General features: G+C 41.8%; 1 protein-coding gene across 1 annotated transcript; it reads right to left on the reverse strand.

Annotated features, from left to right (window-relative positions):
- On the reverse strand, window positions 1-27,148 carry NLRP4 (NLR family pyrin domain containing 4; the record flags this gene model as incomplete). The annotated part of the gene is made up of 9 exons (XM_080941762.1): window positions 1-94; window positions 4,489-4,659; window positions 5,302-5,472; window positions 14,872-15,042; window positions 17,489-17,656; window positions 20,144-20,308; window positions 20,706-20,864; window positions 23,591-25,163; window positions 26,872-27,148. The coding sequence occupies 9 exons, from the start codon at window positions 27,146-27,148 to the stop codon at window positions 1-3; spliced, it is 2,949 nt and encodes a 982-aa protein (XP_080797888.1).
- Between the last annotated feature and the right edge of the window lie 186 nt (window positions 27,149-27,334).

Below are 27,334 nucleotides of genomic sequence, written 5' to 3' on the forward strand. Positions count from 1 at the left end.
TTACACACTGCTAAGGATGCTCAAGTATGGATTTTTCTCTTCCTCAGCAATCAGGAACTCCTGGGTTTTCTTATCAAAGTCAGTAATTCGAAGTCTAGAAAGGAAAAAAAAACAGCTTTAGTTAATTCACTCTTAAGATTTAATTTTGTAAGATCATTTATGTATGTGCATGTGCCTGTGTGGATCTCCGGGTACCACGTGTGTGCAGGTGCCTGTGGGAGTCAGAAGTCACTGGACCTGCTGGAAGTAGGGTTATAGCAGTTGTGTTCTGCCTTGTTGGGTGATTCTGGGAACTGAAGTTGAGTCCTCTACAAGAACAGCAAATGCTCTTAATGGGAAAGACATTTCTCTAGACCTTCTGTTTGCTTTCTAATACCTGTTTCCCTCCATAAGTTTTCCCAAGGCCAAGTTTAGGTGACTCTGATGTTACCTCTAAATGGGGTGACATACCCATACTATGAGATGGTGTATTGATACATGTTTAGCATCCAGACTCTTCCATAAAATGTGATTTAGAGACTGGAGAGGTGGCTCAGTGGTTAAGAGCAGTGGCTGCTCTTGCAGAGGACCCAGGTTCAATTCCCCACATTGCAGCTCCCAACCATCTGTAACTTCAGTTCCAGGGGATCTGACACCAACTCTGGCCTCCAATCTAGAATATATATGCAGGTGAAATATCCATAAATAAAACGTGATGAAAAATTAATGAAATAAAAATAAAAATAAATGAAAAAATAAAATAAAAAATTAATTGATTTGTTGGTGTCCTATGCATGTATGTGTATATGTGTGTGCATGTCAGCCTACTAGAGGCCAATTTTGGGTGTCTTGAATTGTTTTCCACATTATCTTTGTGCGACAGGGTCTCTCACTGAACCTGCCATCGCTGGACTGGCTGACCAGTGAGCTTCGGGGAGCCTCCTATCTCCATCTTTCTCCTGGCCCTAAGGTAACAGACACATGAGCCACAATCACGTTATTAGGAGGATGGTGAAGATCTGGACCCAGGTCCTCTCACTTCTGCTGCAGGTGCTTTACCTGACTGGTCCTCTGCACAGCTCGGCTCTGACCATCTCTATGCTGTGAACTCTACAGCCAACTGAGGTTTATTTCAGTTTGGTGCCAACACCCAGAGTGGTGGTACTTTCAGTGCTTCCTGCAAGTACCAAGTCCTTCTGAGCCTTAGGGGTTTGCACAGAAGACTTGGAAAAGACTTGAAGGTTTTTTTAAGCTCCAACAATATCCTGACTGTCTGTTCTTAGCCTTCTGGCTAATTGTTCTTATGCATGTGTGCACGTGCTCGTGCGCGCGCGCACACACACACACACACACACACACACACACACACACATGCGGACACATATAGATGCACACACCCTGGTTTCTGTTTCTGTTTTTAGTCTATGTCAGTTACTTTTCTATTATTGTGATAAAACACCATGACCAAGGCAACTTCCAGGAGAAAAGGTCTTTTTGCCTAAAATCCCTACTGCAGAGTGTCTACAGGACCTGGAAGCTGAGTGCTCACACCTTGGACTCAAGCATGAAGCAGAGGAAGCTCACTGGGTAAGGTGTGAGGCTGTCCCAGTGACACACTTTCTCAAGCAAGGCCACACCTCCCAAACCTACAGAGAAACAATAACAACTGCAGACCAAATATTCAAACGTCTTAGCCTATGGGAGGCATTTCATTTAAACCCTCGTGTTATGTGTATTTTTGTTTAAGTAGGTTTGTCCTGTAGGAATGAACTGTACTCCTAGGGCATATATTAATTGCAGTATATGTCTTTCTGAGACTTCCATGGTAGAGTAGGAGGACATCATAGAAACTTAAGTTTCATAATACCATCACATTATCTGACACCTGTATATATATATTTTTAATTTCTCCTGTGAAATAACACCACTTACTTTGCAGATTAAATCACAGGGATGGATACCTTGCTCCAGAGAGTGAGTAAACATGGCTGAAGTGTAATCAGAGGCAGAGCTGGTGGCTCAGCAAATGACAGATAAGTCACCTCTTTCTGCTTTCTTGTGCATCCACCCTCACTTGGTACCCTCTCAACCTCTAGCCAACACCGTGTAAGAAAGAACCCTTGCAGGCACTCAACATTTTGATGGAGCAGGGGAATTTGCAAGAGTAAATCTTAAGGAACGGAGCCCCTGTCTTCTAGGAGAGACAACTAGAGTCAAACACACTTTATCCCAACATCTTGTAGGTATATTCAACCTCTGGCCCATGGGCCGCGTGGAGAATGGGGTAACTGTGAAAAGGTCCAGCACAAAAGTATAAGTTTACTCAAAATATGGGGGTTTTTGTCTTTTTTTTTTGGTAAACAAACTGGACAGTTTTTGAGTGTGAATTCTGTTTGTGCCACATTGTAATGTTGCAATGTCAACATGTTGGACACCTCGATAAGGTTTCAGCTTTCTAGAAATGTGTGGCTTAATAACTCCCTAAAATGACCCGATTTTGAGAGCTTGGAGAGTCAGTCCTCCCAGTGAGGTTTTTGCTACACACGGACCTGAGGGTAATTCCCAACACCCACATAAAAAGCTGGAAATAGTGGCATTATGAATGTGGCCCAAGAACCAGTGAAGTGAAGACTGACAGGTCCCTAGCACTTGGTGGCTCCCCAGCCTTACAGAATTCGTTAGTCCTGGGTTCCAGTGAGAGATCCCATCTCGGAATAACTGAGGTGGATGGCAGCTGATGACAGAGAGGCTGTTCTCTGGTCCTCCACTTGTGCACACAGTCCGTACACACATGTGCACCTGACTCACACACATTCACAGAAAGAACTTTGATCTCATATGGGTTTGATGACCATAGCAGGAAAAATGAACAACAGAGGTAAATGCTGAAGGTTTTAAACATAATGTTATATAGTAAATATTGTACTTATAAAATATCTTATGCTTATATAAAGTACTCTGAATCACATATTTATATGACAAATGCACACTATAAACCTTTAGCTCACTTAGCCTATTTACTTGTTTAATGTATGAGTGCTCTATCTGCATGGACACTTGTGTGCCAAAGAGGGTATCATATCTCATTACAGATGGTTGTGAGCCACCATGTGGTTGCTGGGAATTGAACTCAGGACCTCTGGAAGAACAGTCAGTGCTCTTAACCACTGAGCCATCTCTCCAGATTCCACTTATTCTATCATAAATGTTCTTGAGCATATTCACATTAGTCTTTAGGCGGGCAAAAACATCAAATCACCAAGCATAAAGACCATATTATATTAAAATATTGAAATGTTAAAAATGCTATATCATTAATGACTATTGTGTTGAAGAAAAAAGTGAATGACTAGGTATACGTTTATATTGTATACCTAAATAATCTTTTTTGCCATTCCTTATTATTATTATTATTTATTTAACATTCTGCCTGCATTTATGCCTGTAAGCCAGGAGAGGGCAGCATATGGTTGTGATGGGAACTGAACTCAGGACCTCTGCAAGGTCAGTCAGTGCTCTTAACCTCTGAGCCATCTCGCCAGTTCAATGACATCCACTACATAGATGGTTCCTGTGGTCTTTTTTCTTTTAGGATTTATTTATTTCATGGGAGTACACTGTAGCTGTTTCCAGACACTCCAGAAGAGGACATCTGATTCCCTTACAGATGGTTGTAAGCTATCATGTAGTTGCTGGGAATCGAACTCAGGACCTTTGAAAGAGCAGTCAGTGCTCTTAACCATGGCGTCATCTCTCCAGCCCCCAAACAAACTTAATTCAGGACTGTCTGCACAAATAAAGTGATGCTGATAAGCATATTTATGTCTTATCCTTATAACAGTACCAAGTATCACCCGTACCTGGGCACTGAGCAGTCAGAGGGCAGGGAAGGGCTTTATACTTAATGCTCCTGTTACAGCATCCACAAGAGAGAGAACATTACTTGAATGTATTTTAACTTTAATTTTAAAAATATTTTTGGTGCTCCTTCCCCAAACACCTGTCACCTGCCCATAGTCCCTCAGTGAGAGGTAGGGTTTCATGACAATATATACTTAATGGCAGGATTATTATTGGTATGATAATCTTATTATCGAGTTACTTGCATTGTGTGTGTGTGTGTGTGTGTGTGTGTGTGTGTAGGTAGGCAGAGGCCAACATCAGGTATCATCTGTGATTTCTGAGGTGGGGGTCCTCTCATTTGACCTGGAAATCACCAATTTGACCAGAATGGCTGACCAGTGAGTGGTAAGGATTCCCCCTGTCTTTACCTCTCCATTACTGAGATTGTAAATACAAACCCTAGGCCTGACTTTTTTCATGTAGTTTCTGGGGATCAAACTCTGGTTCCTTATGCTTGTGTGGCAAGAACTCCATGGCCTGAGTCATGTCCTCAGCTCTTATTTCTGTCTTAAATTATCATATTATTGGCAGCACATTTCAGATCTCAGTTTATCCCTTCTTATCCCCAAGGACTCTTCCCACCACGGAGAACAGAGGCCACCTCACCCAAGTACATGCAGGGTACACTTTTGCTGTTTCAGAGCCTCGAACAGCACAACCAACCCACTGTGGTCCAAGGTGTTCTCCAGCAGGTTGATCCCCCACAGGGTCTTACAGTGGGTAAAAGTAGAAGCAAGGTCCTCACAACAGCCACCAGTTAGCGCACAGGCTTCTAACCTGCAACCAGAAAAGAGTAGTTCTGTGTCATGGTGAGAAGGCATGTGGGCAGTGACTGAGCCATTTAGACTGTGCTCACTCCAGCCTCTGAGGACAGGCTCTGAAAGGCCCAGTGTTCACGACACCAAATTTTCCCTTTATTGGCAGATGTGGCCACAACTGCTCATTCTCAGTACCCATGTCTGTGGTGACCTAACAGTCCCACTAATGGCCTGCTGTCCCAGCCCTTGCAGCTGGGATGAAACTGAACCTCACACTAGACTAGCAACCAGCCAGCAGTAAAGGCTCACTGCTTTCAGACTTGATGTTTCGGAGAGGCGTATTAATATAAGTACTGCTAACTGCTATGTTGTCCTACGCAGTTTTAAAGATTGGTTTATTTTTACTTTATGTGTACTGGTATTTTGCTTGTATGAATGTCTGTTTGAGCATATCAGGTCCCCTGAAACTGGAGTTACAGGCAGTTGTGAGGTGTCATGTGGTTGTTTGGAATTGAACTTGGGTCCTCTTGAAGAGCAGCCAGTGCTTTTAACTGCTGAGCCATTATTACAGCCCCCCATGAAGTTTTAATTTACTTTCTGCACATTAATTGTCCACCTTTTGCTACCCTCAAAACACAGCTATGACCGCGGTGACACCCACCCAATATTCTCTAAGTGGCAGTTGGGACGTTTTAAAGCATCACACAGCAGCTTCACACCAGCATCTTCTATCTTATTGTTTGAAACCTGTAGGCTCCTCAGGTTCTGGTTAGTCCTCAAGACCTCAGCCAAGTCCTGACAACCACTAGTGGTGATGAGACAATATCTCACACTGTAAGAGAAAAATCACAATACAGCGGTTACTGATCTGAAAAGGACACATTTCACAAGGTCCAGTGATGTCTGCAGACAGCAATCAGTGATTCAAAAAACCTCATGTTCTCAGTGGTCTGTCGACAATGACACTGGAGTGAATCAGGCACACTAGAATATTAACAATGGTGTAGAAGATGAAGTGCAGTACATTGTAATGAAAGTTAAAACAAGGGCTGGAAAGGTGACTCAGTGGTTAAGAGCATAGTTCTCTTGCAGAAGAACCAGGTTTGTTTGCTAGAACCCATGCCAGGCAGCTCACAAGAACCTGTAATTGCAGGGTCAGGAGATCCAATTCCCTCTTGTAACTGTCCCAGGCACTTGCACACACAACACTCATAAACACACACACTCATAAACACACACACATGCACACACACACTCACGCATAAACACTAATAAACACATACACACACACTCATAAACACACACACACTCATAAACACACAAACACTTAACACACACTCATAAACACACACACACACACACTCATAAAACACTCTCCTTCTTTCTCTCTCGCCCCTTCTCTCTCCCTCACTCCCCACCCTCTTTCTCAGAAGCACACACATTAAGTGAAGCAAAACAAATCTTTTTAAAGGTTAAAACAATACTGTGTTAATAATACCTTTGAGAATGACTAACTATAGCGAACTCATATGAAAATGGATTGGGGTACTATGTATAACCCAAACTGTGGATGATGCAGGGGTTGGGGTGGCTACTGTTCACCTTTCAAGGTTTATGCTTTGCACGAAGGGAAGAAAGGTGACATGGGATCCTTCCACGTTCCGTCTGTGCCTGGAGCTGACCCTGTGCCACTGCTCTCTGTACCCAGATCCCACTGGGACAGAGCCGGTCCTCCAGTAGTACTGACACATAGGCCTACAGGAGGAACGAGCAACTGTCAGAGACAGCAAGACCAGCTGACACCAGAGATAACCAGATGTCTAGAAGCAAGCGCAAGAATCTAAGCAACAGAAGCCACAGTCACATGGTGTCATCAGAAACCAGTTCTCCCAGTACAGCAAGCTCTGGATACCCCAATACATCAGAAAAGCAAGATTCTGATTTAAAACCACATTGCATGGTGATGTTACAGGACTTTTAGAAGGACATAAATAACTCCTTTAAAAAAATAAAGGACAATACAGGTAAACATATAGAAGCCCTTAAAGAGGAAACACAAAACTCCCTTAAAGAATTATAGGAAAATACAACCAAACAAGTGAAGAAAATATACAAAACCATCCACAAACTAAAAGTAAAAATAGAAATAAAAAGAAATCACAAAGTAAGAGGACCCTAGAGATAGAAAACCTAGGAAAGAGACCAGGAGTCATAGACACAAGCATCACCAACAGAATACAAGAGATGGAAGAGAGACTCTCAGAAGTAGAAGATACCAAAGAAAACATTGACACAATAGTCAAAGAAAGTGCAAGACACAAAAAGCTCCAAATCTAAAACATTCAGAAAATTCAGGACACAGTGAGAAGATCAAACCTAAGGATAATATGTATAGAAGAGAGTGAAGATTCCCAACTTAAAGAGCCAGTAAATATCTTCAATAAAAATATAGAAGAAAACTTGCCTAACTTAAAGAAAGAGATGCCCATAAATATAAAGAGTCTTCAGAACTCCAAATAGTTTTGACTGGAAAAGAAATTCCTCCATTCACATATTAGTCAAAACACTAAATTTGCAAAACAAAGAAAGAATACTAAAAGCAGTAAAGGAAAAAGGTCAAGTAACACATAAAAGCAGACCTATCAGAATCACACCAGATTTCCCAACAGAGACTATGAAAGCTGGAAGATCCTGGGCAGGTGTCAGATATACCCTAAGAGAACACAAATGCCAGCCTCGACTAATATATCCAGCAAAACTCTCAATTACTATAGATAGAAAAACCAAGATATTCCATGACAAAAATAAATTTACATAGTATGTGTCCACAAATCCAGCCCTATAAAGAATTATAGATGGAAAAAATCCAACACAAGGAGGGAAACTACACTCTAGAAAAATCAAGAAAATAATCTTCTTTTAACTAACCCAGAAGAAGATAGACACACAAACATAATTCTAACAACAAAAATAACAGGAAACAACAATCATTGGTCCCTAATATCTCTCAACATCAATGGCCTCAATTCTCCAATTAAAAGACACAGACTAACAGACTGGATATGTGAAGAGGACCCAGCATTTTGCTGCATACAGGAAACATATACATCAGTGACAAAGACAGACACTACCTCAGAGTAAAAGGCTAGAAAAAAGTTTTCCAAGAACATGGTCCCAAGTAACAAGATGAAGTAGTAATTCTAATATCTAATAAAATTGACTTTGAACCAAAAGTTATCAAAAATGATAAGGAAGAACACTCCTTACTTATCAAAGGAAAAACCCACCAAGATGAACTCTCAATTCAGAGTATCTATCCTCCAAATGCACGAGTATTTACATTCAAAAAAGAAACCTCACTAACTCTCAAAGCACACATTGCGCCTCACACAAATATACTGGGAGACTTCCACATCCAACTCTCATCAATGGAGAGGTCATGGAAAGAGAAACTAAACAGAAACAGTGAAACCAATAAAAGTTATTAACCAAATGGATTTAACAGATATCTAAAGAACATTTTATCCCAAAACAAAAGAATATACTTTCATGTCAGCGTTTAATGGTACTTTCTCCATAATCAGTCTCAAAACAAGCCTCAACAGATACAAGAAGACTGAAATAATCCCATGCATTTTATCAGATCACCATGGTCTAAGGCTACTCTTAAATAACACCAAAAAAAAAAAAAAAAAAAAAAAAACAAAAAACCAACAGAAAGCCCACATACACATGGAAGCGAAACAATGCTCTACTCAATGATAACTCGGTCAAGGAAGAAATAAAACAATTAAAGACATTTTAAATTTTAATGAAAATGAAGCACAACATATAAAACTTATGGAACACAATAAAAGAGAACTCAAAGCTCTGAATGCCTCCAAAAAAAGAGAGAGCATACACTAACAGCTTGACAGAACACCTGAAAGCTCTATAACAAAAAGAAGCAAATTCACCCAAGAGGAGTAGATGGCAGAAAATATTCAAAATTAAGGCTGAATCAACCAAATAAAAACAAAAGAACTATACAAAGACAACAAAACAAGGAGCTGGTTCTTTGAGAAAATCAACAAGATTGATAAACCCTTAGCCAGATTAACCAAAGGGCACAGGGACAGTATTCAAATTAACAAAATCAGAAATGAAGAAGGAGACATAACAAAAGAAACTGAGGAATTTTAAAAAAGAATCACATCCTACTATAAAACCCTATACTCAAGCAAACTGGAAAATCTGGAAAAAATGGACAATTTTCTAGACAGATACCAGGAACCAAAGTTAAATAAAATCAAATAAACCATCCAAACAGCCCCATAATCCCTAAAGAAACAGAAACAGTCTTCGAAAGTCTTCCAACCAAAAAAAAAAAAAAAAAAAAAAAAAAAAAAAGCCCAGAGAGGTTTAGTGCAGAATTTTATCAGACTTTCATAGAAGACCTAATACCAATACTCTTCAAACTATTCTACAAAATAGAAACAGAGGGAACACTACCCAACTCATTCTTTGAAGCTAAACTATGCTCATTATTAAACCACACAAAGACCTTACAAAGAAAGAGAACTTCAGACCAATCTCCCTCATGAACATTGATGCAAAAATACTCAACAAAATTCTTGCAACTGAACCCAAGAACACATTAAAATGATCATTCACCATGATCAAGTAGGTTTCATTCCAGGGATATAAGGATAGTTCACTATATGGAAATATATCAATGTAATCCAATATATAAACTACATCAAAGGGAAAAAACATATGATCATCTCTTTAGATGCTGATAAAGCATTTGATAAAATTCAATACCCCTTTATGTTCGAAGTCTTGGAAAGATCAGGAATTCAAGGCCCATACTTAAACATAGTAAAAGCAATACTCAGCAAACCAGTAGCCAACATCAAACTAAATTGTGAGAAACTTTAAGCAAGCCCACTAAATCAGGGACTAGACAAGGCTGCCCACTGTCCCCTTACCTATTCAATATAGTACTGAAAGTACTAGCCAGAGAAATTAGACCACAAAAAGAGGTCAAAGGGGTACAAATTGAAAAGGAAGAAGTAAAAATATCACTATTTGCAGATGATATGATAGTATACTTAAATGACCCCCAAAATTCCACCAGGAAACTTTTAACTTCAGCAAAATGGCTGGATATAAAATTAAATCCAACAAATCAGTAGCCTTTTTTTTACTTAAAGGATAAACAGGCTGAGAAAGAAATTGGAGAGTGACACTCTTCTCAATAGTCACAAATAATATAAAATACCTTGGTGTGACCCTAAACAAGCAAGTAAAGTATCTGTATGACAAGAACTTCCAAGTCTCTAAAGAAGGAAATTGAAGAAGACCTCAGAAGGTGGAAAGATCTCCCATGCTCATGGACTGGAAGGATAAACATAGTACAAATGGCCATCTTGCCTAAAGCAATCTACAGATTCAATGCAATCCCCATCAAAATTCCAACTCAATTCTTCAAAGTGTTAGAAAGAGCAATTTGCAAATTCATTTGTGGTAACAAAAAACCCAGGATAGCAACTATTTTCAACAATAAAGAATGTTCTGGGTGAATCACAACCCCTGACCTCAAGTTGTATTACAGATCAACTGTGATAAAAACTGCATGGTACTGGTACAGAGACAGGCAGGTAGATCAGTGGAATAGAATTGAAGACCCAGAAATGAACCCACATACCTACGGTTACTTGATCTTTGACAAAGGAGCTAAAAACATTCAATGAAAAAAAGAACAGCCTCTTCAACTAATGGTTCAGTATCAACTGGCACTCAGCATGTAGAAGAATGCAAATTGATCCTTTCTTATCTCCTTGTACAAAGCTCAAGTCCAACTGGATCAAAGACCTCAACATAAAACCAGGTACAGTGAATCTAAAAGAACAGAAAGTGAAGAAGAGCTTAGAACACATAGGCGTAGGGAAATATTTCCTAAACTGAACACCAATGGCTTATGCTCTAAGTTCAAGAATGGGCAAATGGGACCTCATGAAACTGCAAGGCAAAGGACACTGTCAAAAGGACAAACTGGCAACCAACAGATTGTGAAAAATCTTTTACAAATCCTACTTCTGATCGAGGGCTAATATCCAATATATATAAAGAACTCAAGAAGTTAGACTCCAGAGAATCAAACAATCCTATTAAAATGGGGTACAGAACTAAACAAAGAATTTTCAACTGAGGAATATCGAATGCCCTCACTGATAAGTGGATATTAGCCCCAAAACTTGGATTACCCAAGATACAATTCACAGACCACATGAAGGTCAAGAAGAATGAAGATCAAAGTGTGGATGCTCCAGTCCTTCTTCAAAAGGGAACAAAAATATTCTCAGGAGAAAATATGGAGACAAAGTTTGGAGCAGAAATTGCAGGAAAGGTCATCCAGAGACTGCCCCAAATGGGGATCCAGCCCATATAGAGCCACCAAGCCCAGACAATAAATTCTTGGGGATACCAAGAAGTGCATGTTGATAGGAGCCTGATACAGCTGTCTCTCGGGAACCTGATAAACACAGAGGTGGATCCTCATATCCAGGCACTGAACTGATAATGGAGTCCTTAGTGGAGGAGTTAGAGAAAGGACTGAAGGAACTGAATGGGTTTGAAATCACATAAAAACAACAATACCGACCAACCAGAGCTCTCAGGTACTAAACCACTATTCAGAGAGTGCACATGGACAGACCCATGGCTCCAGCTGCACATGTAGTAGAGGATGGCCTTGTTGGGCATCAGTGGGAGGAGAAGCCCTTGGTTCTGCCAATGCTCCATTTCCCAGTATAGGGGAATGTCAGGAAGGGGAGTTGGGAGGGGGTGGGTGGGTGGGGGAGCACCCTCATAGAGGCATGGCAATGGGGGATGAAGAGGGGTTTTTGGAGGGGAAACTGGGAAAGACCATAACATTTGAAATGTAAATAAAAATATTTAATAAAAAATAAGAAAGAAACAAAAACAAAGACACGGTTTCACAGACTTAGCACATGGATGGTGGCTGACTGGGAATGCTTTTTTAAATGAGCTCTTTTCTTGAACTGTCTTGGATTAATTTGCATTATATGAACATCAGCAGATGGGCTTGTTTTCGAGGATCCCATTCTGTTTCCGGTTCCTCAAATTCTGGTGTGAATCTGACACTGCTTTAAAAAAAGGGTAAGTTCTTGTGTCTGTGCCTACCACTTGGAAGTAGCTGCCTACAAAGGCCAGAAGAAATGATCAGGTTTCTCAGAACTGCAGTTACAGAAGTGTCCTAGGTTTCATTGCTGTGCAGAAACATGGCCTAGGCTAAAGGCAAACACCCAACTGGGGCTGGCTCACAGTTTCAGAGGTTCAGTCCATTGTTACCATGGCAGGAAGCATGGCGCCAGGTAGGCAGACAGAGTACTCTGGAAGAGCCAAGAGTTCTACATCCTGATAGTAAAGAGAGCTAACCACTTTACTTACATAAATTTAAAAACTTTGTAAGGAATCATTTTAATTTTAGTTGTGTCTCATTTTTCTGTTTTGACATGAGAGTAGTTACTAAAGACCCCTGCCTGCTGTACAGGAAACCACAAGAGCTGTACCCAGCTGCCCGCGAAGACTCCAAGTGCTTACTCAATCAGCCATGTGCTCTTTACTTTTTTTAAAGGTAGGGTCTCATTCTCACCCAGGTTGGCAAAAAAGCCCATAAAATATGGAGTTTAATTTGTGATGACCAACTACTCTTGAGTATGGGGCCTGCCCTAGAGTGTAGGTGACACACCCAGTGTCATCTCAGAGAAAACCTTTGCTCTTCCAACAGATTTTTAAATATAAACTCAGTATTTTTAGGGACCTCAAATGGTTTATACTTTTAAAATACTTTTCCTCCATTCTTTATAGTTCTGGTGAATTCACATACTTTTAATATTTTCAAATATATCATCTATATGACATCTTAGTGGGCTCTAGAAAGCCATTCTAAGAGAGAACAGCACACTACACCATGTGTTTTCATTTTGTTCCTATCTCCTTTATAGAGAGGACAAAAATGTTGTGACTCTAAGATTTCACAACAGGTTAGGTAACAGTATTTTCCCAAGCCCTACACATCTGAATTTCTCACCAGAAGACATTTGGTCATGGAATACTAATCCACTTGGTGTGATCAAAACAACAACCATTAAGTCACTCAAATACCACTCAATTTTACAGTTTGACATCAAGAATTTTGTTGTGTCTCTTCCCCTTACTGTTACACGGCTGTTTATTCTTTCCAAGGCAGAGTTTTTATATATACTAATTAATTCACACACATATTTCTAGGTTCCCTCATCCTCATCTTATTCTTTCTTTGGATCTGAAGTGTCTCCTACAAGCTCATGTGTTAAAACACTTAGTCCCCACATGGGGACACCATTTTGGGAAGCTGTGGGACCTCTGGAACATTGGTATCTAACAGGTAGATGTGAGCCACCGTGTGTTTGGTTCCACACTCTGCCTTCTGATCCACAAAGATGAGAAGGTTTTGTATACACACTGCTGCCACCGTAAGGCCGTCCATCATGCTTTATCCCAACAGGAAAGATCCTACCACTCCATACCGTGACTATACCATTCCATACCGTGACTATTCCATTCCATACCGTGACTATACCATTCCATACCGTGACTATTCCATTCCATACCGTGACTATTCCATTCCATACCGTGACTATACCATTCCATACCGTGACTATTCTATTCCATACCGTGACTATACCATTCCATACCGTGACTATTCCACTCCTTACCGTGACTATACCACTCCATACTGTGACTATACCACTCCATACCGTGACTATACCATTCCATACCGTGACTATACCATTCCATACCGTGACTATACCATTCCATACCGTGACTATACCACTCCATACCGTGACTATACCATTCCATACCGTGACTATACCATTCCATACCGTGACTATACCACTCCATACCGTGACTATACCACTCCATACCGTGACTATACCACTCCATACCGTGACTATACCACTCCATACCGTGACTATACCATTCCATACCGTGACTATACCATTCCATACCGTGACTATACCATTCCATACCGTGACTATACCACTCCATACCGTGACTATACCATTCCATACCGTGACTATTCCATTCCATACTGTGACTATTCCATTCCATACCGTGACTATACCACTCCATACCGTGACTATACCACTCCATACCGTGACTATACCATTCCATACCGTGACTATACCATTCCATACCGTGACTATTCCATTCCATACTGTGACTATTCCATTCCATACCGTGACTATTCCATTCCATACCGTGACTATACCATTGCATACCGTGACTATACCATTCCATACTGTGACTATTCCATTCCATACCGTGACTATTCCATTCCATACCGTGACTATACCATTCCATACCGTGACTATACCATTCCACACCGTGACTATTCCATTCCATACCGTGACTATACCATTCCATACCGTGACTATACCATTGCATACCGTGACTATTCCATTCCATACCGTGACTATACCATTCCATACTGTGACTATTCCATTCCATACTGTGACTATTCCATTCCATACCGTGACTATACCACTCCATACCGTGACTATACCATTCCATACCGTGACTATTCCATTCCATACCGTGACTATTCCATTCCATACCGTGACTATACCACTCCATACCGTGACTATTCCATTCCATACCGTGACTATTCCATTCCATACCGTGACTATACCATTCCATACCGTGACTATACCATTCCACACTGTGACTATTCCATTCCATACCGTGACTATACCATTCCATACCGTGACTATACCACTGCATACCGTGACTATTCCATTCCATACCGTGACTATACCATTCCATACCGTGACTATTCCATTCCATACCGTGACTATACCATTCCATACCGTGACTATACCATTCCATACCGTGACTATACCATTCCATACAGTGACTATTCCATTCCATACCGTGACTTGCTTAAGCATCCCTTGGGCTCAGGTCATAACGCCTCTCCTCCTCTCAGTCCCTTGTGTACATATTCTGAGTTGCTTCCCACCAGATGCCAAAACTGCAGCACAGAGGTCAAGGCACAGATCTGTCCTCAGAAAAGGATCTTCAGGAACCTGAGGTGAGTCACTCTACCCTGCATACTCTCAGGGATATTCATTAAAGATTCCTAAACATGGCCTCAAAGGTCAAGCTCAAAGAAACCTACCTTAGTGATATCAGTACAGAGTCTGGGAGAGTGAGAGCCCCACAGAGAATCTTCAGTCCTTCATCCTTCAGGTCATTGGAGCTGATGTCTAGGTGGCTCAGGGTTTTGTTTCGCCTAAGAACTTCTGAAAGATAGTCCCAACATTGCTCACCGAGGGAACAGTTGGATAACCTGTAGGAGGGAAAGAAAGGCATGAAAGGAGGGAAAATATAATGTTTCTATAACTTTATAAGTAGCAGTGACAAAATATTCAAGCAAAATATTCAAGCTCAAGAGACTTCTGGCTTATCAGGAACACATCTATCTCCATTTCTTTTGATTTCGCATCAGATCCAGCATTGAAACTGAGTAAATTCATTGACAATGCTAATGTTTTAAGACCTTACCTGAATCCTTTATATTAGCCATGCCTCAATCATATTTCTTATAACTATATGATTATTGTAATATAGGCAACCATCTTAATTTCTTGTATAATAAACAGTATGAAAATATATTTTAAAAATAATGTGTATGTGATATAGTTTCATTTCTGTTGTTGTGATAAATATATCCTTAAAAAATCAATTTTGGGGAGAGGGCTCTAAATTAGCTCACTATTCCAGATTGTACTCTCTCCTTGTGTGATGTCAGGGGGCAGAGACTTCAAACAGCTGGCCACATCACATCAGAAGTCAAGGGCACAGAGAATTCATACACGCATGGCTATATTTCCAATTCTTCAGTAATCCAGGCACCAGACCCAGAGTGATGGTGTTACCCACTGTGAGCGCAGTCTTCACAGAGCAGTTAGTACAGTGAAGACAATCCCCCACCGACACGTTCATGGTCCCTCTAGACCTGGGCACTCGAGCCAGGGTGACAGCTAACACTAACCATATAATATGAAATATACAGGAGTACATGACATGAAAAAAATCAAAATCACTTGGACCCATCCAAAACACCAAACCATCTGCCTTTCTCTCCCGGGTTCTAAAGTCCTTAATTTTCTTCCTTGTTGACAAATTCATTTATTCCATCCACAATTACAAGAGAGGCTCATTCTGTATGAGATGACGTCAAGGGGTTCTGTGACTGTCCCATTCTATGTGCCAAATCCAAGTAATTGACACAGTTCTATGTGCCTGTTACAGGCACTTTAATCTAGTCATACAGCTTTTGAAGTTTAGCGCATTAATCCCTTGGTATCTAAGTGAAGCAGGGATGAGTGTGCATGTGGGGTCAGGGTCACTGTGGGTGTAAAACTCTGCAGGTACTCAAGAGCTGTGTGGACTGTGGCTCAGCATGTGTCCAACCTGTTCTTACTGTCCATATACCAGTTCCAACCCCCTCTAGTCTCCTTATGATAGAATACAATATAATTTAAACACCAACTAACTGTTGTCCCAGGTTCCCTGGGGAACAACAACAAAAGATACTTATAGTAGTTTCTAAATGATTGTGGCTGTGTAAATGTGTATATGATGTTTGCAGGCACATGCCACAGTATGCATGTGGAGGTCAGAGAACAGATCTGTGGGCTGGTTCTCTCCTTCCACATTTACACGGGTTGTTTTGAAGTCTGTCCTTGACCTTGCCATCCTCCTACCTCGGCCTCCTGCAGGGCTGGTACTCAGATGTGCCTGAGCGTGTGCTTTAATCATATGTGCTTGTGCCTGTCATGTGTGGTCTGTCCGTGTGAGAGAGGGTGACTCTGAGGGCCAGAGGAGGAAGTTTGATTTCTCGGACTTAAAGCTACAAGTGGATGTTAAGTTTCCTAACGCGGTGCTAGGAGAGGAATGGGTCCTCAGGAAGAGCAATGTGTGTGCTCTTAACCACTGAGCCATCTCTCCAGCCCCGCGTGCCTGTTCATGTTTCTTAGGCTTACACTTTGAAACTTCTGCCACGGGACTAAATCAATGGGGAGATATTACAATGAATTAATTTGTGTGGTGTCTGAGAGAAAGCTGTGGTTCCTGGACAGGATTCCTATAGATGGTCTCCCTCCAGTCAGCAGGTAAACACAGAAACTATAGCAGTTCAAGGAAAGAAAGAATGCAGACCCGCCAAAGTACCCCATGGCTGCATTATAAACCCAAGGCAAGAGAGACTGGGAACTGTCCTAGTCCCTTATGGATGCAAACAGTACCCTCACATCCCCCCTAGCAAGAGGCACAGCCAGTTTCCCCCACACAGGCATTCCTTCCCCACAGGAAACACTCTGTCCTTTTCTGTTTCGGGATAAATAGTCCAGTCTGCTGAGATCAGGCTCTAGTCCTTTTCTTTCTGCCTCCTGCATCTCTATGTTGCCTTGGAACTCTAACAATGTGTGTACGGCAGGTGTGCTCCTGTGTTTGGAGGCTGAAGCTGATGTATTCCTCAGTTGCTCTCTGCCTTGCTTTGAGACTGGGACTCACCAATATGGCTGATCCTTGCTCTAGGACCCACCTATTTTCAGTGCTCAGCTCTGGGATTGCAGATATTGAGTGTTACTACTCTCAGCATAGGAAGCACTCCTACCCACTGAGCCTTTTTCCAGCCACGGAACTGGAAGATTTTTAGTAAAATGACTCTGCATTCAAAGTCTTTGCACATTTCTCCCCAGTGCACTCCCCCAGCCCCCAGGGCCACTTACACTAAGTGCTTCAGAATGCAGTGTGGGTGGCACAGAGCCTTGTGCAGTGAGGAAATCCCTTTGTTCAAGTTGTTGGATGACAAATTAAGATGCTTCAGCACCTTGCTGCTGATCAGGATGGAGGCAAAGACCTTGCAGTCATCAGGCGACAGGTTACAGGCGGCTATCCTGCAGGACAAAGATAACGTCATTCTCCTCTGTTTTCATGACATTTCCCTTGACATCCCTGTGAAGGTTTGGGACTTCTCAGAATAGGACATTGTCCTTTATTTAAAAAAAAAGATTTATTTTCAGTGTGTATGAGTGTTTGCCTACGTGTATCTATGTATATCACATGTGCGTCTAGTGCCTAGAACTAGAGGTACTGGTGGTTGTGAGCCATTCAGTTTGAGTTCTGGGACAGGACTTAAACCCGGGTCCTCTGCATGAGCAACAAGTACTCTTAAACCTCTGAGACAACTTTCAAGCCCAGTTCTAAAACATTCCATTTATTGATTTATTGATTGATTCATTGTTGGTGGTGGTGGTGGTATGTCTGTATGTGTGAGATGCCCTTGAGTTACCAGATGTAATGTATGTTGTACTAGGAAATCGTGATGTACTGTTTCAGCTTGCTGAAACAACTCTGAGAATAAAGGGCTTTCCTGTCCCAGACTCCAGCATGTTTACTGCAAATGTCTTGTAAGTCTCCTCATCCAGGGAAGGCCTGACCCGTGGGTCTGCGATAGGGAGAGGAGAGAGCAGTCACAGTGCCCAAAAGTAAAAACACTGTGTTCCTCAGAACAGAAGGAAAGCCAGTGACAACCAAAGTAACTATTGTTTACCCCTACAATGGCCCATAGCTGTTATTATGAGGGAAAGAGAAGGAAGGGCCTCAGGTGGGGACAATGCTCTGCTCTGCCTGGAACTCGCACTGGAGAACGCCAGCAGGGCTGGGTCAGGCCTCCCAGGTCATTTCTGCTGGATGCGCTGAAGCGCCTGTCTTGCCCATGTTATTTATAGACATTACCATCTGTCCTTTCACTTGGTGGCACAAAACAGATACCCTGTTCCTCCCCCAGGACAGGTGATGAGGATTTCCCTCTGACTGCTTCTGGGAGGTGTCCTCAGTCAATTTCTGCTTTAGTTCTCTCTCTCTTTGGGCTATCCTGGTCTCCTCTGATGACGTGTCAGATCTGAGGATAATTTGCTATTCGTGACTTCCTTCTGTCACTTGCTACTTAATCGTTTTTAGATTTTCTTTCTATATAACTCAATAAACTCAATAAATCAAAACCAAAAGCATGTCTGTAATAGAACCACACAGAATTCCATCTCCATGGCAGAAAATAGGATAAGGTGCACACGTCAACAACTGTCATCATCCATGTCCATTCTCCCCTTCTGTCACTAGCTGCAAACCAGGAACCACTCTCCTTGCCTCTAATACCTAGTCCTGTCCATCTTTGAACTTAATACATGAATCACATGGCATCTTTTTGAATCAGATCCGTGCCACCAACAATATCTGAGAACCATCTGAATACGATCAATAGCTATGGGGTTTTTACGTAGCCTACTATGAGTCAGAATTTCAAATTTCAGGTATGAACACAGGCCACGCGTGGTTCAGGAAGCAAATGGAGTCACGTACCTTTAAACATATGCTCAGTGGTAAGAGTTCTGAGTTCTAAGGTATGTCGGAAGCTGTGAAATCTGAACAGAAGCTGTGATTTCCGAAGTGGATATACCTATCTAGAAATGAACGTTTACATTCCGTAATCAGCTCAATTTCTAAGAAGTTAGACTCACTTGTTTTTAATTTTACATATGAGTGTGTCACCTACATGTGTCTGTGTACCACGTGCATACCTGGTGCCTGTGATGGTTATGAACCACCCTGTGGGTACCAAAGATTGAGCTCTGGTCCCCTGGAAGAACCACGATAACTCATAACTTGGTGTTTTAAATTATTACGAATTACATTTCTTTGTTTATTTGCATGTCTGAGCACATATGCTACAGCATGTGAAGGGGGTATGTGGACAATGTACAACAAAAGAGGACACCTTGTGAAAGTTGGTTCTTTCCTTTTTCCATGTGGGTCCTGGGGTAGAACTCAGGTTATAGGTGGGCAGCAAGTGCCTTATCCCACTGATCCATGTCACTGACTAGCTGTGATCATGTTTTAAAGTGACAAAGTCTGTGCATGAACAACAGAAAAATAGGACACATGTGTACAAATTAAAACTGTTGTCTTGTGATGTTAACTTGACACAACCTAGAATCACTCAGGAAGGGAGTCTCAGTGATGAGCTCTCCGGGTAGGGACGACCTGTGGCAAAGTTAATGGAGGTGGTAAGACCTGTCCACCGTGGGTGACACCATTCCTCAGGAAGCAGGATCTTGACCTGTATAGGAGTGGAGGAAGCTAGTTGAGCACTAGCATGCACACATTAATCCACTCTTGAGTGTGCATGACACGTCACCATGCTTCCAGTGTTTTGCTCCCCTGGCTTCCCACAGCAATGGCCCATAAGCTGAAAATTTGAATCCAGTAAACTTTTTTTTCCGCTATCATTGCTTAGGTCAGGGCATTTTGTCACAGCAAGTGGATGAAAATGAAGGGGCAGCCTTTGACTGAAATCACTGACCTAGGAGAACACACAAACTTACTCCAGTTTTTCTATGTTGCACTGTGCCTGGTTCAAGACATCACACAAAAGTTTCACATCACCGTGCGAGAGGAACGTGAGGCTGAGGTTCAAGTGCTGCAAACACTGGTTCTGAATCAACTGAAAGAATAGGTGGTTATCACACAGGAAGGTCACATTATTTACCCTGTGGAACAAAGAGAGGAGTCCATCAGTTTCCCCTGAGCTCTCATCTTTGGCGAGATCCTATATCCCACAATGACCACATAACTAATTCTGTAACCCAGTGACAGCTCCCCAGGCGGTTTTCTCTTCCATGTGGAACTCTGAGAAAGGTTTGAGGGCAAAGTCGGCTGTCCCACGAGGAAGCTACTGGCATCTAGAAAGCAGAGCCCCGCATATGCTTTCATCATTGTACAATTCATGGCACAACCCTCAATAAAGAATGGTTAGTGCTGCCAAGCCAGTGAGATTCTACTCTGGACTGTGTAAGTCTCCATTTATGCAGTTAGCCAAGAGATGGTGGGAAGGCTAGTCTGTCACCTCTGTGATGTATCAGAAATCAAAGTTGGCCTCTAACTTACACAAGTACTTTAAGGGTGCAGCTGGGGTACTTCAGATGATTATACAAGACCAGAAAGGCTGTTTCATTGAGATTAGTGTCTTTCACTTGGAGTACGTGGATGTCCTTACTGCTTGTGAGCACAGAGCACAAATGATGCCAACAAACGAGAAGCTTTTCCCTGTAACAGAGGACAAAGAAATGCATTCCACTGTCAGAAAGTTAATTCTAGGCACTAGAGAGATGACTAGAGGTTAGGTGCACACATTACACATGCACACATGTAGGTAGGCAAAACATCTGTACATACACTAAAAACAAACAAAGGATAAAACCTGACAGCACCTTTGGATTCTACTCATTCACAAAAACTTAAGTCAAGCCATTCACAGCACAGAAGTGTGGCGAATGACTCCCCGGGCAGATGAAGGGTAGCCAGCTAAGGTAATTTCATGTTTGCAGCTCTTAGCCAGACATGTGGCAAGGTCTGTGGGATTCTGTTCTTATAGCTTGAGGGTAGAGATGCAGTTAATGACTACTGGGAAAAGACCAGAGGATTCTACATAGTGGCGCCCAGAACTGTCCGGGGCTTTCACCTGCCCTCTCCATTCCCACAACAGATAACCCAGATAGCTTGGTGGTGTTGAACTTGAGAAATCATCCCTTACAGTTAACCTTGGTGGTTTTAGAATGAAAATGAGGCAGGGTTCCAGAGCCAGGATCTCCTGACTCAAGCTTCAGGTGCCAGTACTTACTCAGTGTGTATCTTACTCAGTGTGTATCTTGGATGATATATGTGACTTCTCTGCCTACTTTCCTCACATCTAACAGGATAATCAGATTTGCCTTGTAACATTTCACACTGTGTGTGTGCTACACAGTGTGTGTGCTACATGGTGTGAGAGCAGGTCAAAGGACAACTTGCAGGAATCAGTTTCTACCTTGTGGTTTAATGAACTGAACTTAGGTCCTCAGAGGGCGGCACCTCTTATCTGCTGAGCCATCTTGGAAACTCACCTTACATGGTTCTGAGTATGAAATGAATCCATTTAGTAAATGTTGCTGGGTGTATATGTTTGTGAATGCACGTACATGTGCATGTGCGTGCATGTATATGCTTGCATATGGAAGCCATGCCTCTGTCTCTCTAGTGCTGAGATTATAGGTACATGCTGCCAGGCAAAGCCTTTAAAAACTGTATATCCAGGGGATGAAACTGAAGTTCTCATACCTGTGCAGCAACTGAGTCACCCCCATGCTCTCCACCACAATTACTGTTTACAAGGCAGTTTGCATCTAGGAGATCAAGAGACAGTTCGAGTGTCTTGATCTCAGAATCTACTATCTCAGAAGGGCAGAAAACACACACTCCATTCTCACATGGTGAGGATAATATATCATAATATGGTGGGTTAATATCATTGCTGCTCTGATCACAAGGCTACTATGACTAAGAAAAGGAAAGTCTCAAGGATAAATGGCAACTTATTCTATTGCTATAGAAATACCAGAAGTTCAAGGCCAGCCTTGATTACAGAATGAATGGAAGGCTAAACCACATCTTAAGAAAATGATCTGGGGCTGAAATTTCTGGTAAAGTGCTAGGCCTAGTATATATGATGCTCTAGATTCTATTCTCAGGATGGAAAAAAATGTGTCAAGAGATCATAAATCATACACATGTATTTTCGTTGTTTGTTGGGTTTTTGTGTACAAAAGTCTCACTCTTTAGATCAGACTCACCTGGAACCCAGGTGAGTAGTTGTATGTAGCCCAGACTACTCTTGCCTTAGTTCCCTGAGTGCTGGGGTCACAAGCATGAGCCCCATACCTGGTTCCATTTAGAATTCTGTATTCCTTATGTATACTGTCATACGTATTGTAGGCCTGTCCTAAACTTGCTATATAAACAATGATGACCCCGAGTTTCTGATCTGGGTCCACCATCTTGAGAACCTGGATTATAGGCATGACCATCATATTCTGTCTTATATGATGCTGGTGAACAAATGCAGGATGTCTCAAGTATAGCAGGCAACACTCTGTGAACTGAACCATTTCCTGGACTCCTGTACATACGAACTGATACAGTCTATATATGCATATGTATGCATAACTAATAATTAAGAAACATACTCAGGTGTGGAGGCACATGCCTTTAGTTCCAGTACTCTGGAGACAGGCAGATGAATATGAGATTACAGGCTTGACACAGTTACATAGTGAGATTCTGTCCCAAATCAGTTATAAAAAATAAATATTAATAAAATCAAATAGTGTATCCTTCAAAGAGATGATTCAGGGCTCAAAATGAAGCCTGTTGGACTGGAGACAGTTCAGTGTTGAAAGTGTTCATGTTTCTTTAGAAAATAAGAATTTGGATTGCAGAACCCACATCTGGCAGTTGGCTATTGTTCAGGAAGATCAGATGTCACTGAGGCCAGCTCCACACGTGTGCAAAATGACATGCAGCCACATACACATAAACTATACCCGTGCATAATGACATACACATAAAATAAAAATCACTCTTAAAATAAGTGGAAACTGTTGACCAAAAAAAGGTAAATTTGTTGTTTTTCCCCCTTAAAAGCTCTACTTTGTTTTTAAATTTATTTTTAAAAATGTTTAATTGAAATAGAATTGTATCACTTTTTCTTCCTTGTTCTCTCAACTCTCAAGGTGACAACCTTTTTCATTGTTTTATATGTACATGTTTATGTACACACACACACACACACACACACACACACACACACATACCTGTTGAGTCTGGTTTTGTTGTTTGTGTGTATGTGGTTTATAGGCCTAGCATTTGATATGAGTTATGAGTTTTGAATTTGTCTTTGTAAATCCCAACACACAGCAATGGACTCTGAGAGGGGACAGAGAGAGTGAGGGACTCACGTATAGCTGTGTTCGTGCTCTTCACTCAGGACATTCTGGGTGGAGAAGGACAGTTTCTTCAGTGTGGAACAGCGTTTTAGGCAGTAGGCAGCGACAATAACATCAGAATAATCCTTAGCCGTGAAGTTAACCTGCTCCATACAGTTCATTGCTCGCAGTAGGAAGGCTTCATCATCCATCTCAAACAGACAGTAAAACAGCTTCAAGCCATCTATCTGCTCTTGAAGCTCTGCATTGCCACTTACGGTTTCCAGGAACTGACACAACTGATGATTAATTTCCTGGGACAACTGGTGTCCAAAAAACACCTCTAGCTTTTTTAGTTCCGATTTATGTAAAAGGCCAAAGATGAAACAGCCTAAAAAGATCCACTGTACTTTTACTTTCTTTAGAAATGTAAACAAGAGTGCCTGTACACTTTTAACATCCTGACAAGGGTGGTCCACATGTCTCTTTAGCAGATAAAAGATGGCTGCACACACCTCCTGGACAGATGGGTGGAGGAAGATGTAAGAATTTTCAGATTCCTTGCTCTTTTCAAGGATCCTTATCTCCAGCAGTGTGGGGATGTCAGAGTCCGTGATCCCGTTTTTCTCGAGAGCCTCCTCACTAAACACAAAGGTGTCAGTCCACATGCCCTCAGCAGCCAGAGAACATAAGCTCTGCAGCTGCTCTTGGCTTTTCTTACTTGGATATTGGGCACCTTTGGGAATGAACAAACTGTAGATGTGAGTGGTGTAGAGGGAGGTGGTGCGTCTGCAGATGGAGACTGGGTCTCCCCCCATCTCTATCTCCTTTTTTAGACAGGTAGCCACCATCCAGCAGAGCAGAGGGACTTGACATAAAGTGAACAGCTGGTTGTTTTCTCTCACCAGGCTGAAGATTTCCTGGGTTCTGTTCCTATCTTGGAACAAGTTGCGGAAATACATCTTAATATTGCTCTCATTGAAGCCCGTTATTACTTTCACATTTGTGCACTCAATCCTGTCCTCCATTTTCTCAAAAGTCTCTGGGGTAGCGGAGATGAGGAAAGAGGATTCAGGGAGCATCTTCCTCCTGAGCAAACTGCTTAGCACTATATTCACTGGTTGCTTCTCCATGCAGTTACCACACAGCTCCGACTCCCGCTCAGACAAATCCAACTCCATTGCTTCCAAGCTGTCGATGATAAATAAGAGTTTCTCAGGTTCGGAGAGGATCTCTGCTATGGGAGCAGAGATGTTGGGCCACTCTCTGGAGATCAGTTCCGCCAGACTAGCTGCCTTCAGCTTCTTCACATCTTGACAGCAGAAGTAGAAGATGTAGGAGAATTTGTTCTGAAACACCATGCCTTCTGACCAGGCCAGCATTAGCTTTGTCAACATCAGTGACTTGCCAATCCCTGCCACTCCTTGTAGGAACATCATGTGTGGCTTCTTTCCAGTTGCCTTTGATATAAGAAGGTTCTCAAAACGATCACAGTCATCCTGGGTAAATTTCTGCTTAAGTAAATCCTGAACTTTGATGTTAAACTTTCTGGAATAATCACGGGTCAGCTTCTTCTGCAAATGAGCTTGATAAGACTTTGTGTGTCCTGAGTCAGTGGGTACAAAGGAAAAAAATCCACAACACATCAAAGTTAAACATTCGCCCAGATCTAGTCTGACTGAGATGATTCCTGTGGAGGTCAGAAGTATTAAATCCACTCCTCTCTGAGCTGGATCTACAGCTGTCCACAAGTAGTCCCCCATAGGTGATGGGGATTGAACTTAGGTGGTGGACAGTAAAACCATGCCAGGAAGTTTGGTAAGGTAGAGTGGTTGAGACCCATAGAGTCAGTGGGCAAACACCTGAGTCTCCGCTCCCTGCCCAACACCTGGCCTGGGATACATGCTATGCTCCCCACAATAAAAGAGACATGTCCTATGGTCATGAAGACCCAGAACAGATGAGGTATCTAGAGGGCCAAGCTAATAAGCTTCTCTTTCCCTTCCCCACCCAGACATTCCTTCCTGCAAAAGGTATTTAACCTCAGGTCTAGCCTGAGAAGTTGGTATGGTATGTTATGCACCCATTTTCCATCATGAACAACCAATAAACTATTTAAAACCATGGACTTTCTCTTTCATCAAGGTCCACTGTGGGGAGCCATGAAGAAGGTCACAGTTGTTTCAAATACATACATATGTGGGAGGGCGAGCGGGGGAGGGGTACAGGTTGACACTGGTGTCTTCAACTGCTCTGCTCTCTGCTGTTTTAAATGATTTGTTTTTTTTTAAATGAAAGCCTCAGTTCTTCTTAGGAAAAAAATAAATGTATAGCACCCTCTCAGTGTGGTATACCTGGACCTTAAATCATTAATAATCCAAGAGCTAAGATACTAGCCTTGTGGCAATTTTTGGTATTCACAGATAATTATGCTTAATCTATACTCAACAAGAAATCTGTTTCCATGTTACATTCTGTCCTACATGTACTTTATGCTTATGGTAACCAGTGGGATTTCAATGCATGCTATCAAACCTCTAGAAGAATTAAGTACCAACAAAAATATTCATATAATGTTATACCAAAATGCCTTTAAAATCTGTATATGTATCCCTCTTTTGTTAAAAAATAAAGTTGTAAGAAAAAAAGATTTGTTTTTTAATTTTATGTGCATGAGTGGTTTTTCCTGTGTGCATGTATGTGCACCAGATGTGTGCAGAGCCCTCAGAGGATAGAAGAAGGCATTGGTTCCCTGAACCTGGAGTTACAGATTATTATGAACCATAAAAGCAGGTGTTCTTAACCACCGAGCCATCTCTCCAGGCCCTCCATCTCATTTGAGACATTTTTTTTTAAGTTGGCTTAAAACTTGCCAAACTGACTTGCCACTTGCTACCATGCCTTGCTATTATGTGGTTTCTGAGATCCAAAGTCAGACTGTCCTGTTTACATAGCAGGCACCTTGCAGACCGAGCCATCTTCCCAGACCCTATAAATATGATTTCTTACAGCTGTCTTCTCCTGTTGCTGCTCTAAATCCTCAGGGCTACCATTTCACTCTAGAGGTAAGGCTCCAGTTTAGATTCGAAGGGAACATTAATAATGTCCTGTGTAGTAGTTTAATCATCTGGGTAAGGTATGCTACCCTATAATACACAGACCAGACCTAATGTGTCTACATGAAGCTGCCTGCTCACTCGAGGAGAAGAATACCCCATGACACCCAGTGTTCCTAGGGTAGATGGGCATGAAGAGCAGTTATCAAAACTATGACTCGATTCTCACTCATTGTAAAGCAGCTCTGACCAACTCACCAGCAATCTCTCTTCCTGCCTTCTCAATGAGATCCTTCCTGTTCATCTTTTGGAAGATTTTGAAGGTCATATCCCAGGCTTGCTTCTCCTCATAATGTTTCAACAGTAAATTAGCAAGGTCTTCTCGAGATGCCTTCTTCACTTCGGCCCAAGAAATCTGTTTCAGCCTCAACTGCAAATTCTCCTGTTTGAGGAATTCCTTAAACTTTATGAATTCTTTCCTGTTTAGCTCTTCCAAGTACCACATAAGGCCAAAATCAGAAAAGAAAGATGCCATTGTGTCTTAAGAAAGATAGACGTCTTCAGAGAGATGAGTACTACGAGTAAGAACCAGGCGGGATCTGTGGGAAAATCAGACAAGCAGCTGAGTTATTAAACACAAAGCAAAAAGGGGAGGTGTCATTGTGATGGGGGGAGATGGTAGAGCTGAGCTGAAGTATAGGGACAGAAGCTGGGTCCTCAG

The sequence above is a fragment of the Micromys minutus genome (genome assembly GCF_963924665.1).
Source record: "Micromys minutus genome assembly, chromosome: 30".
Classification (NCBI taxonomy): domain Eukaryota; kingdom Metazoa; phylum Chordata; class Mammalia; order Rodentia; family Muridae; genus Micromys; species Micromys minutus.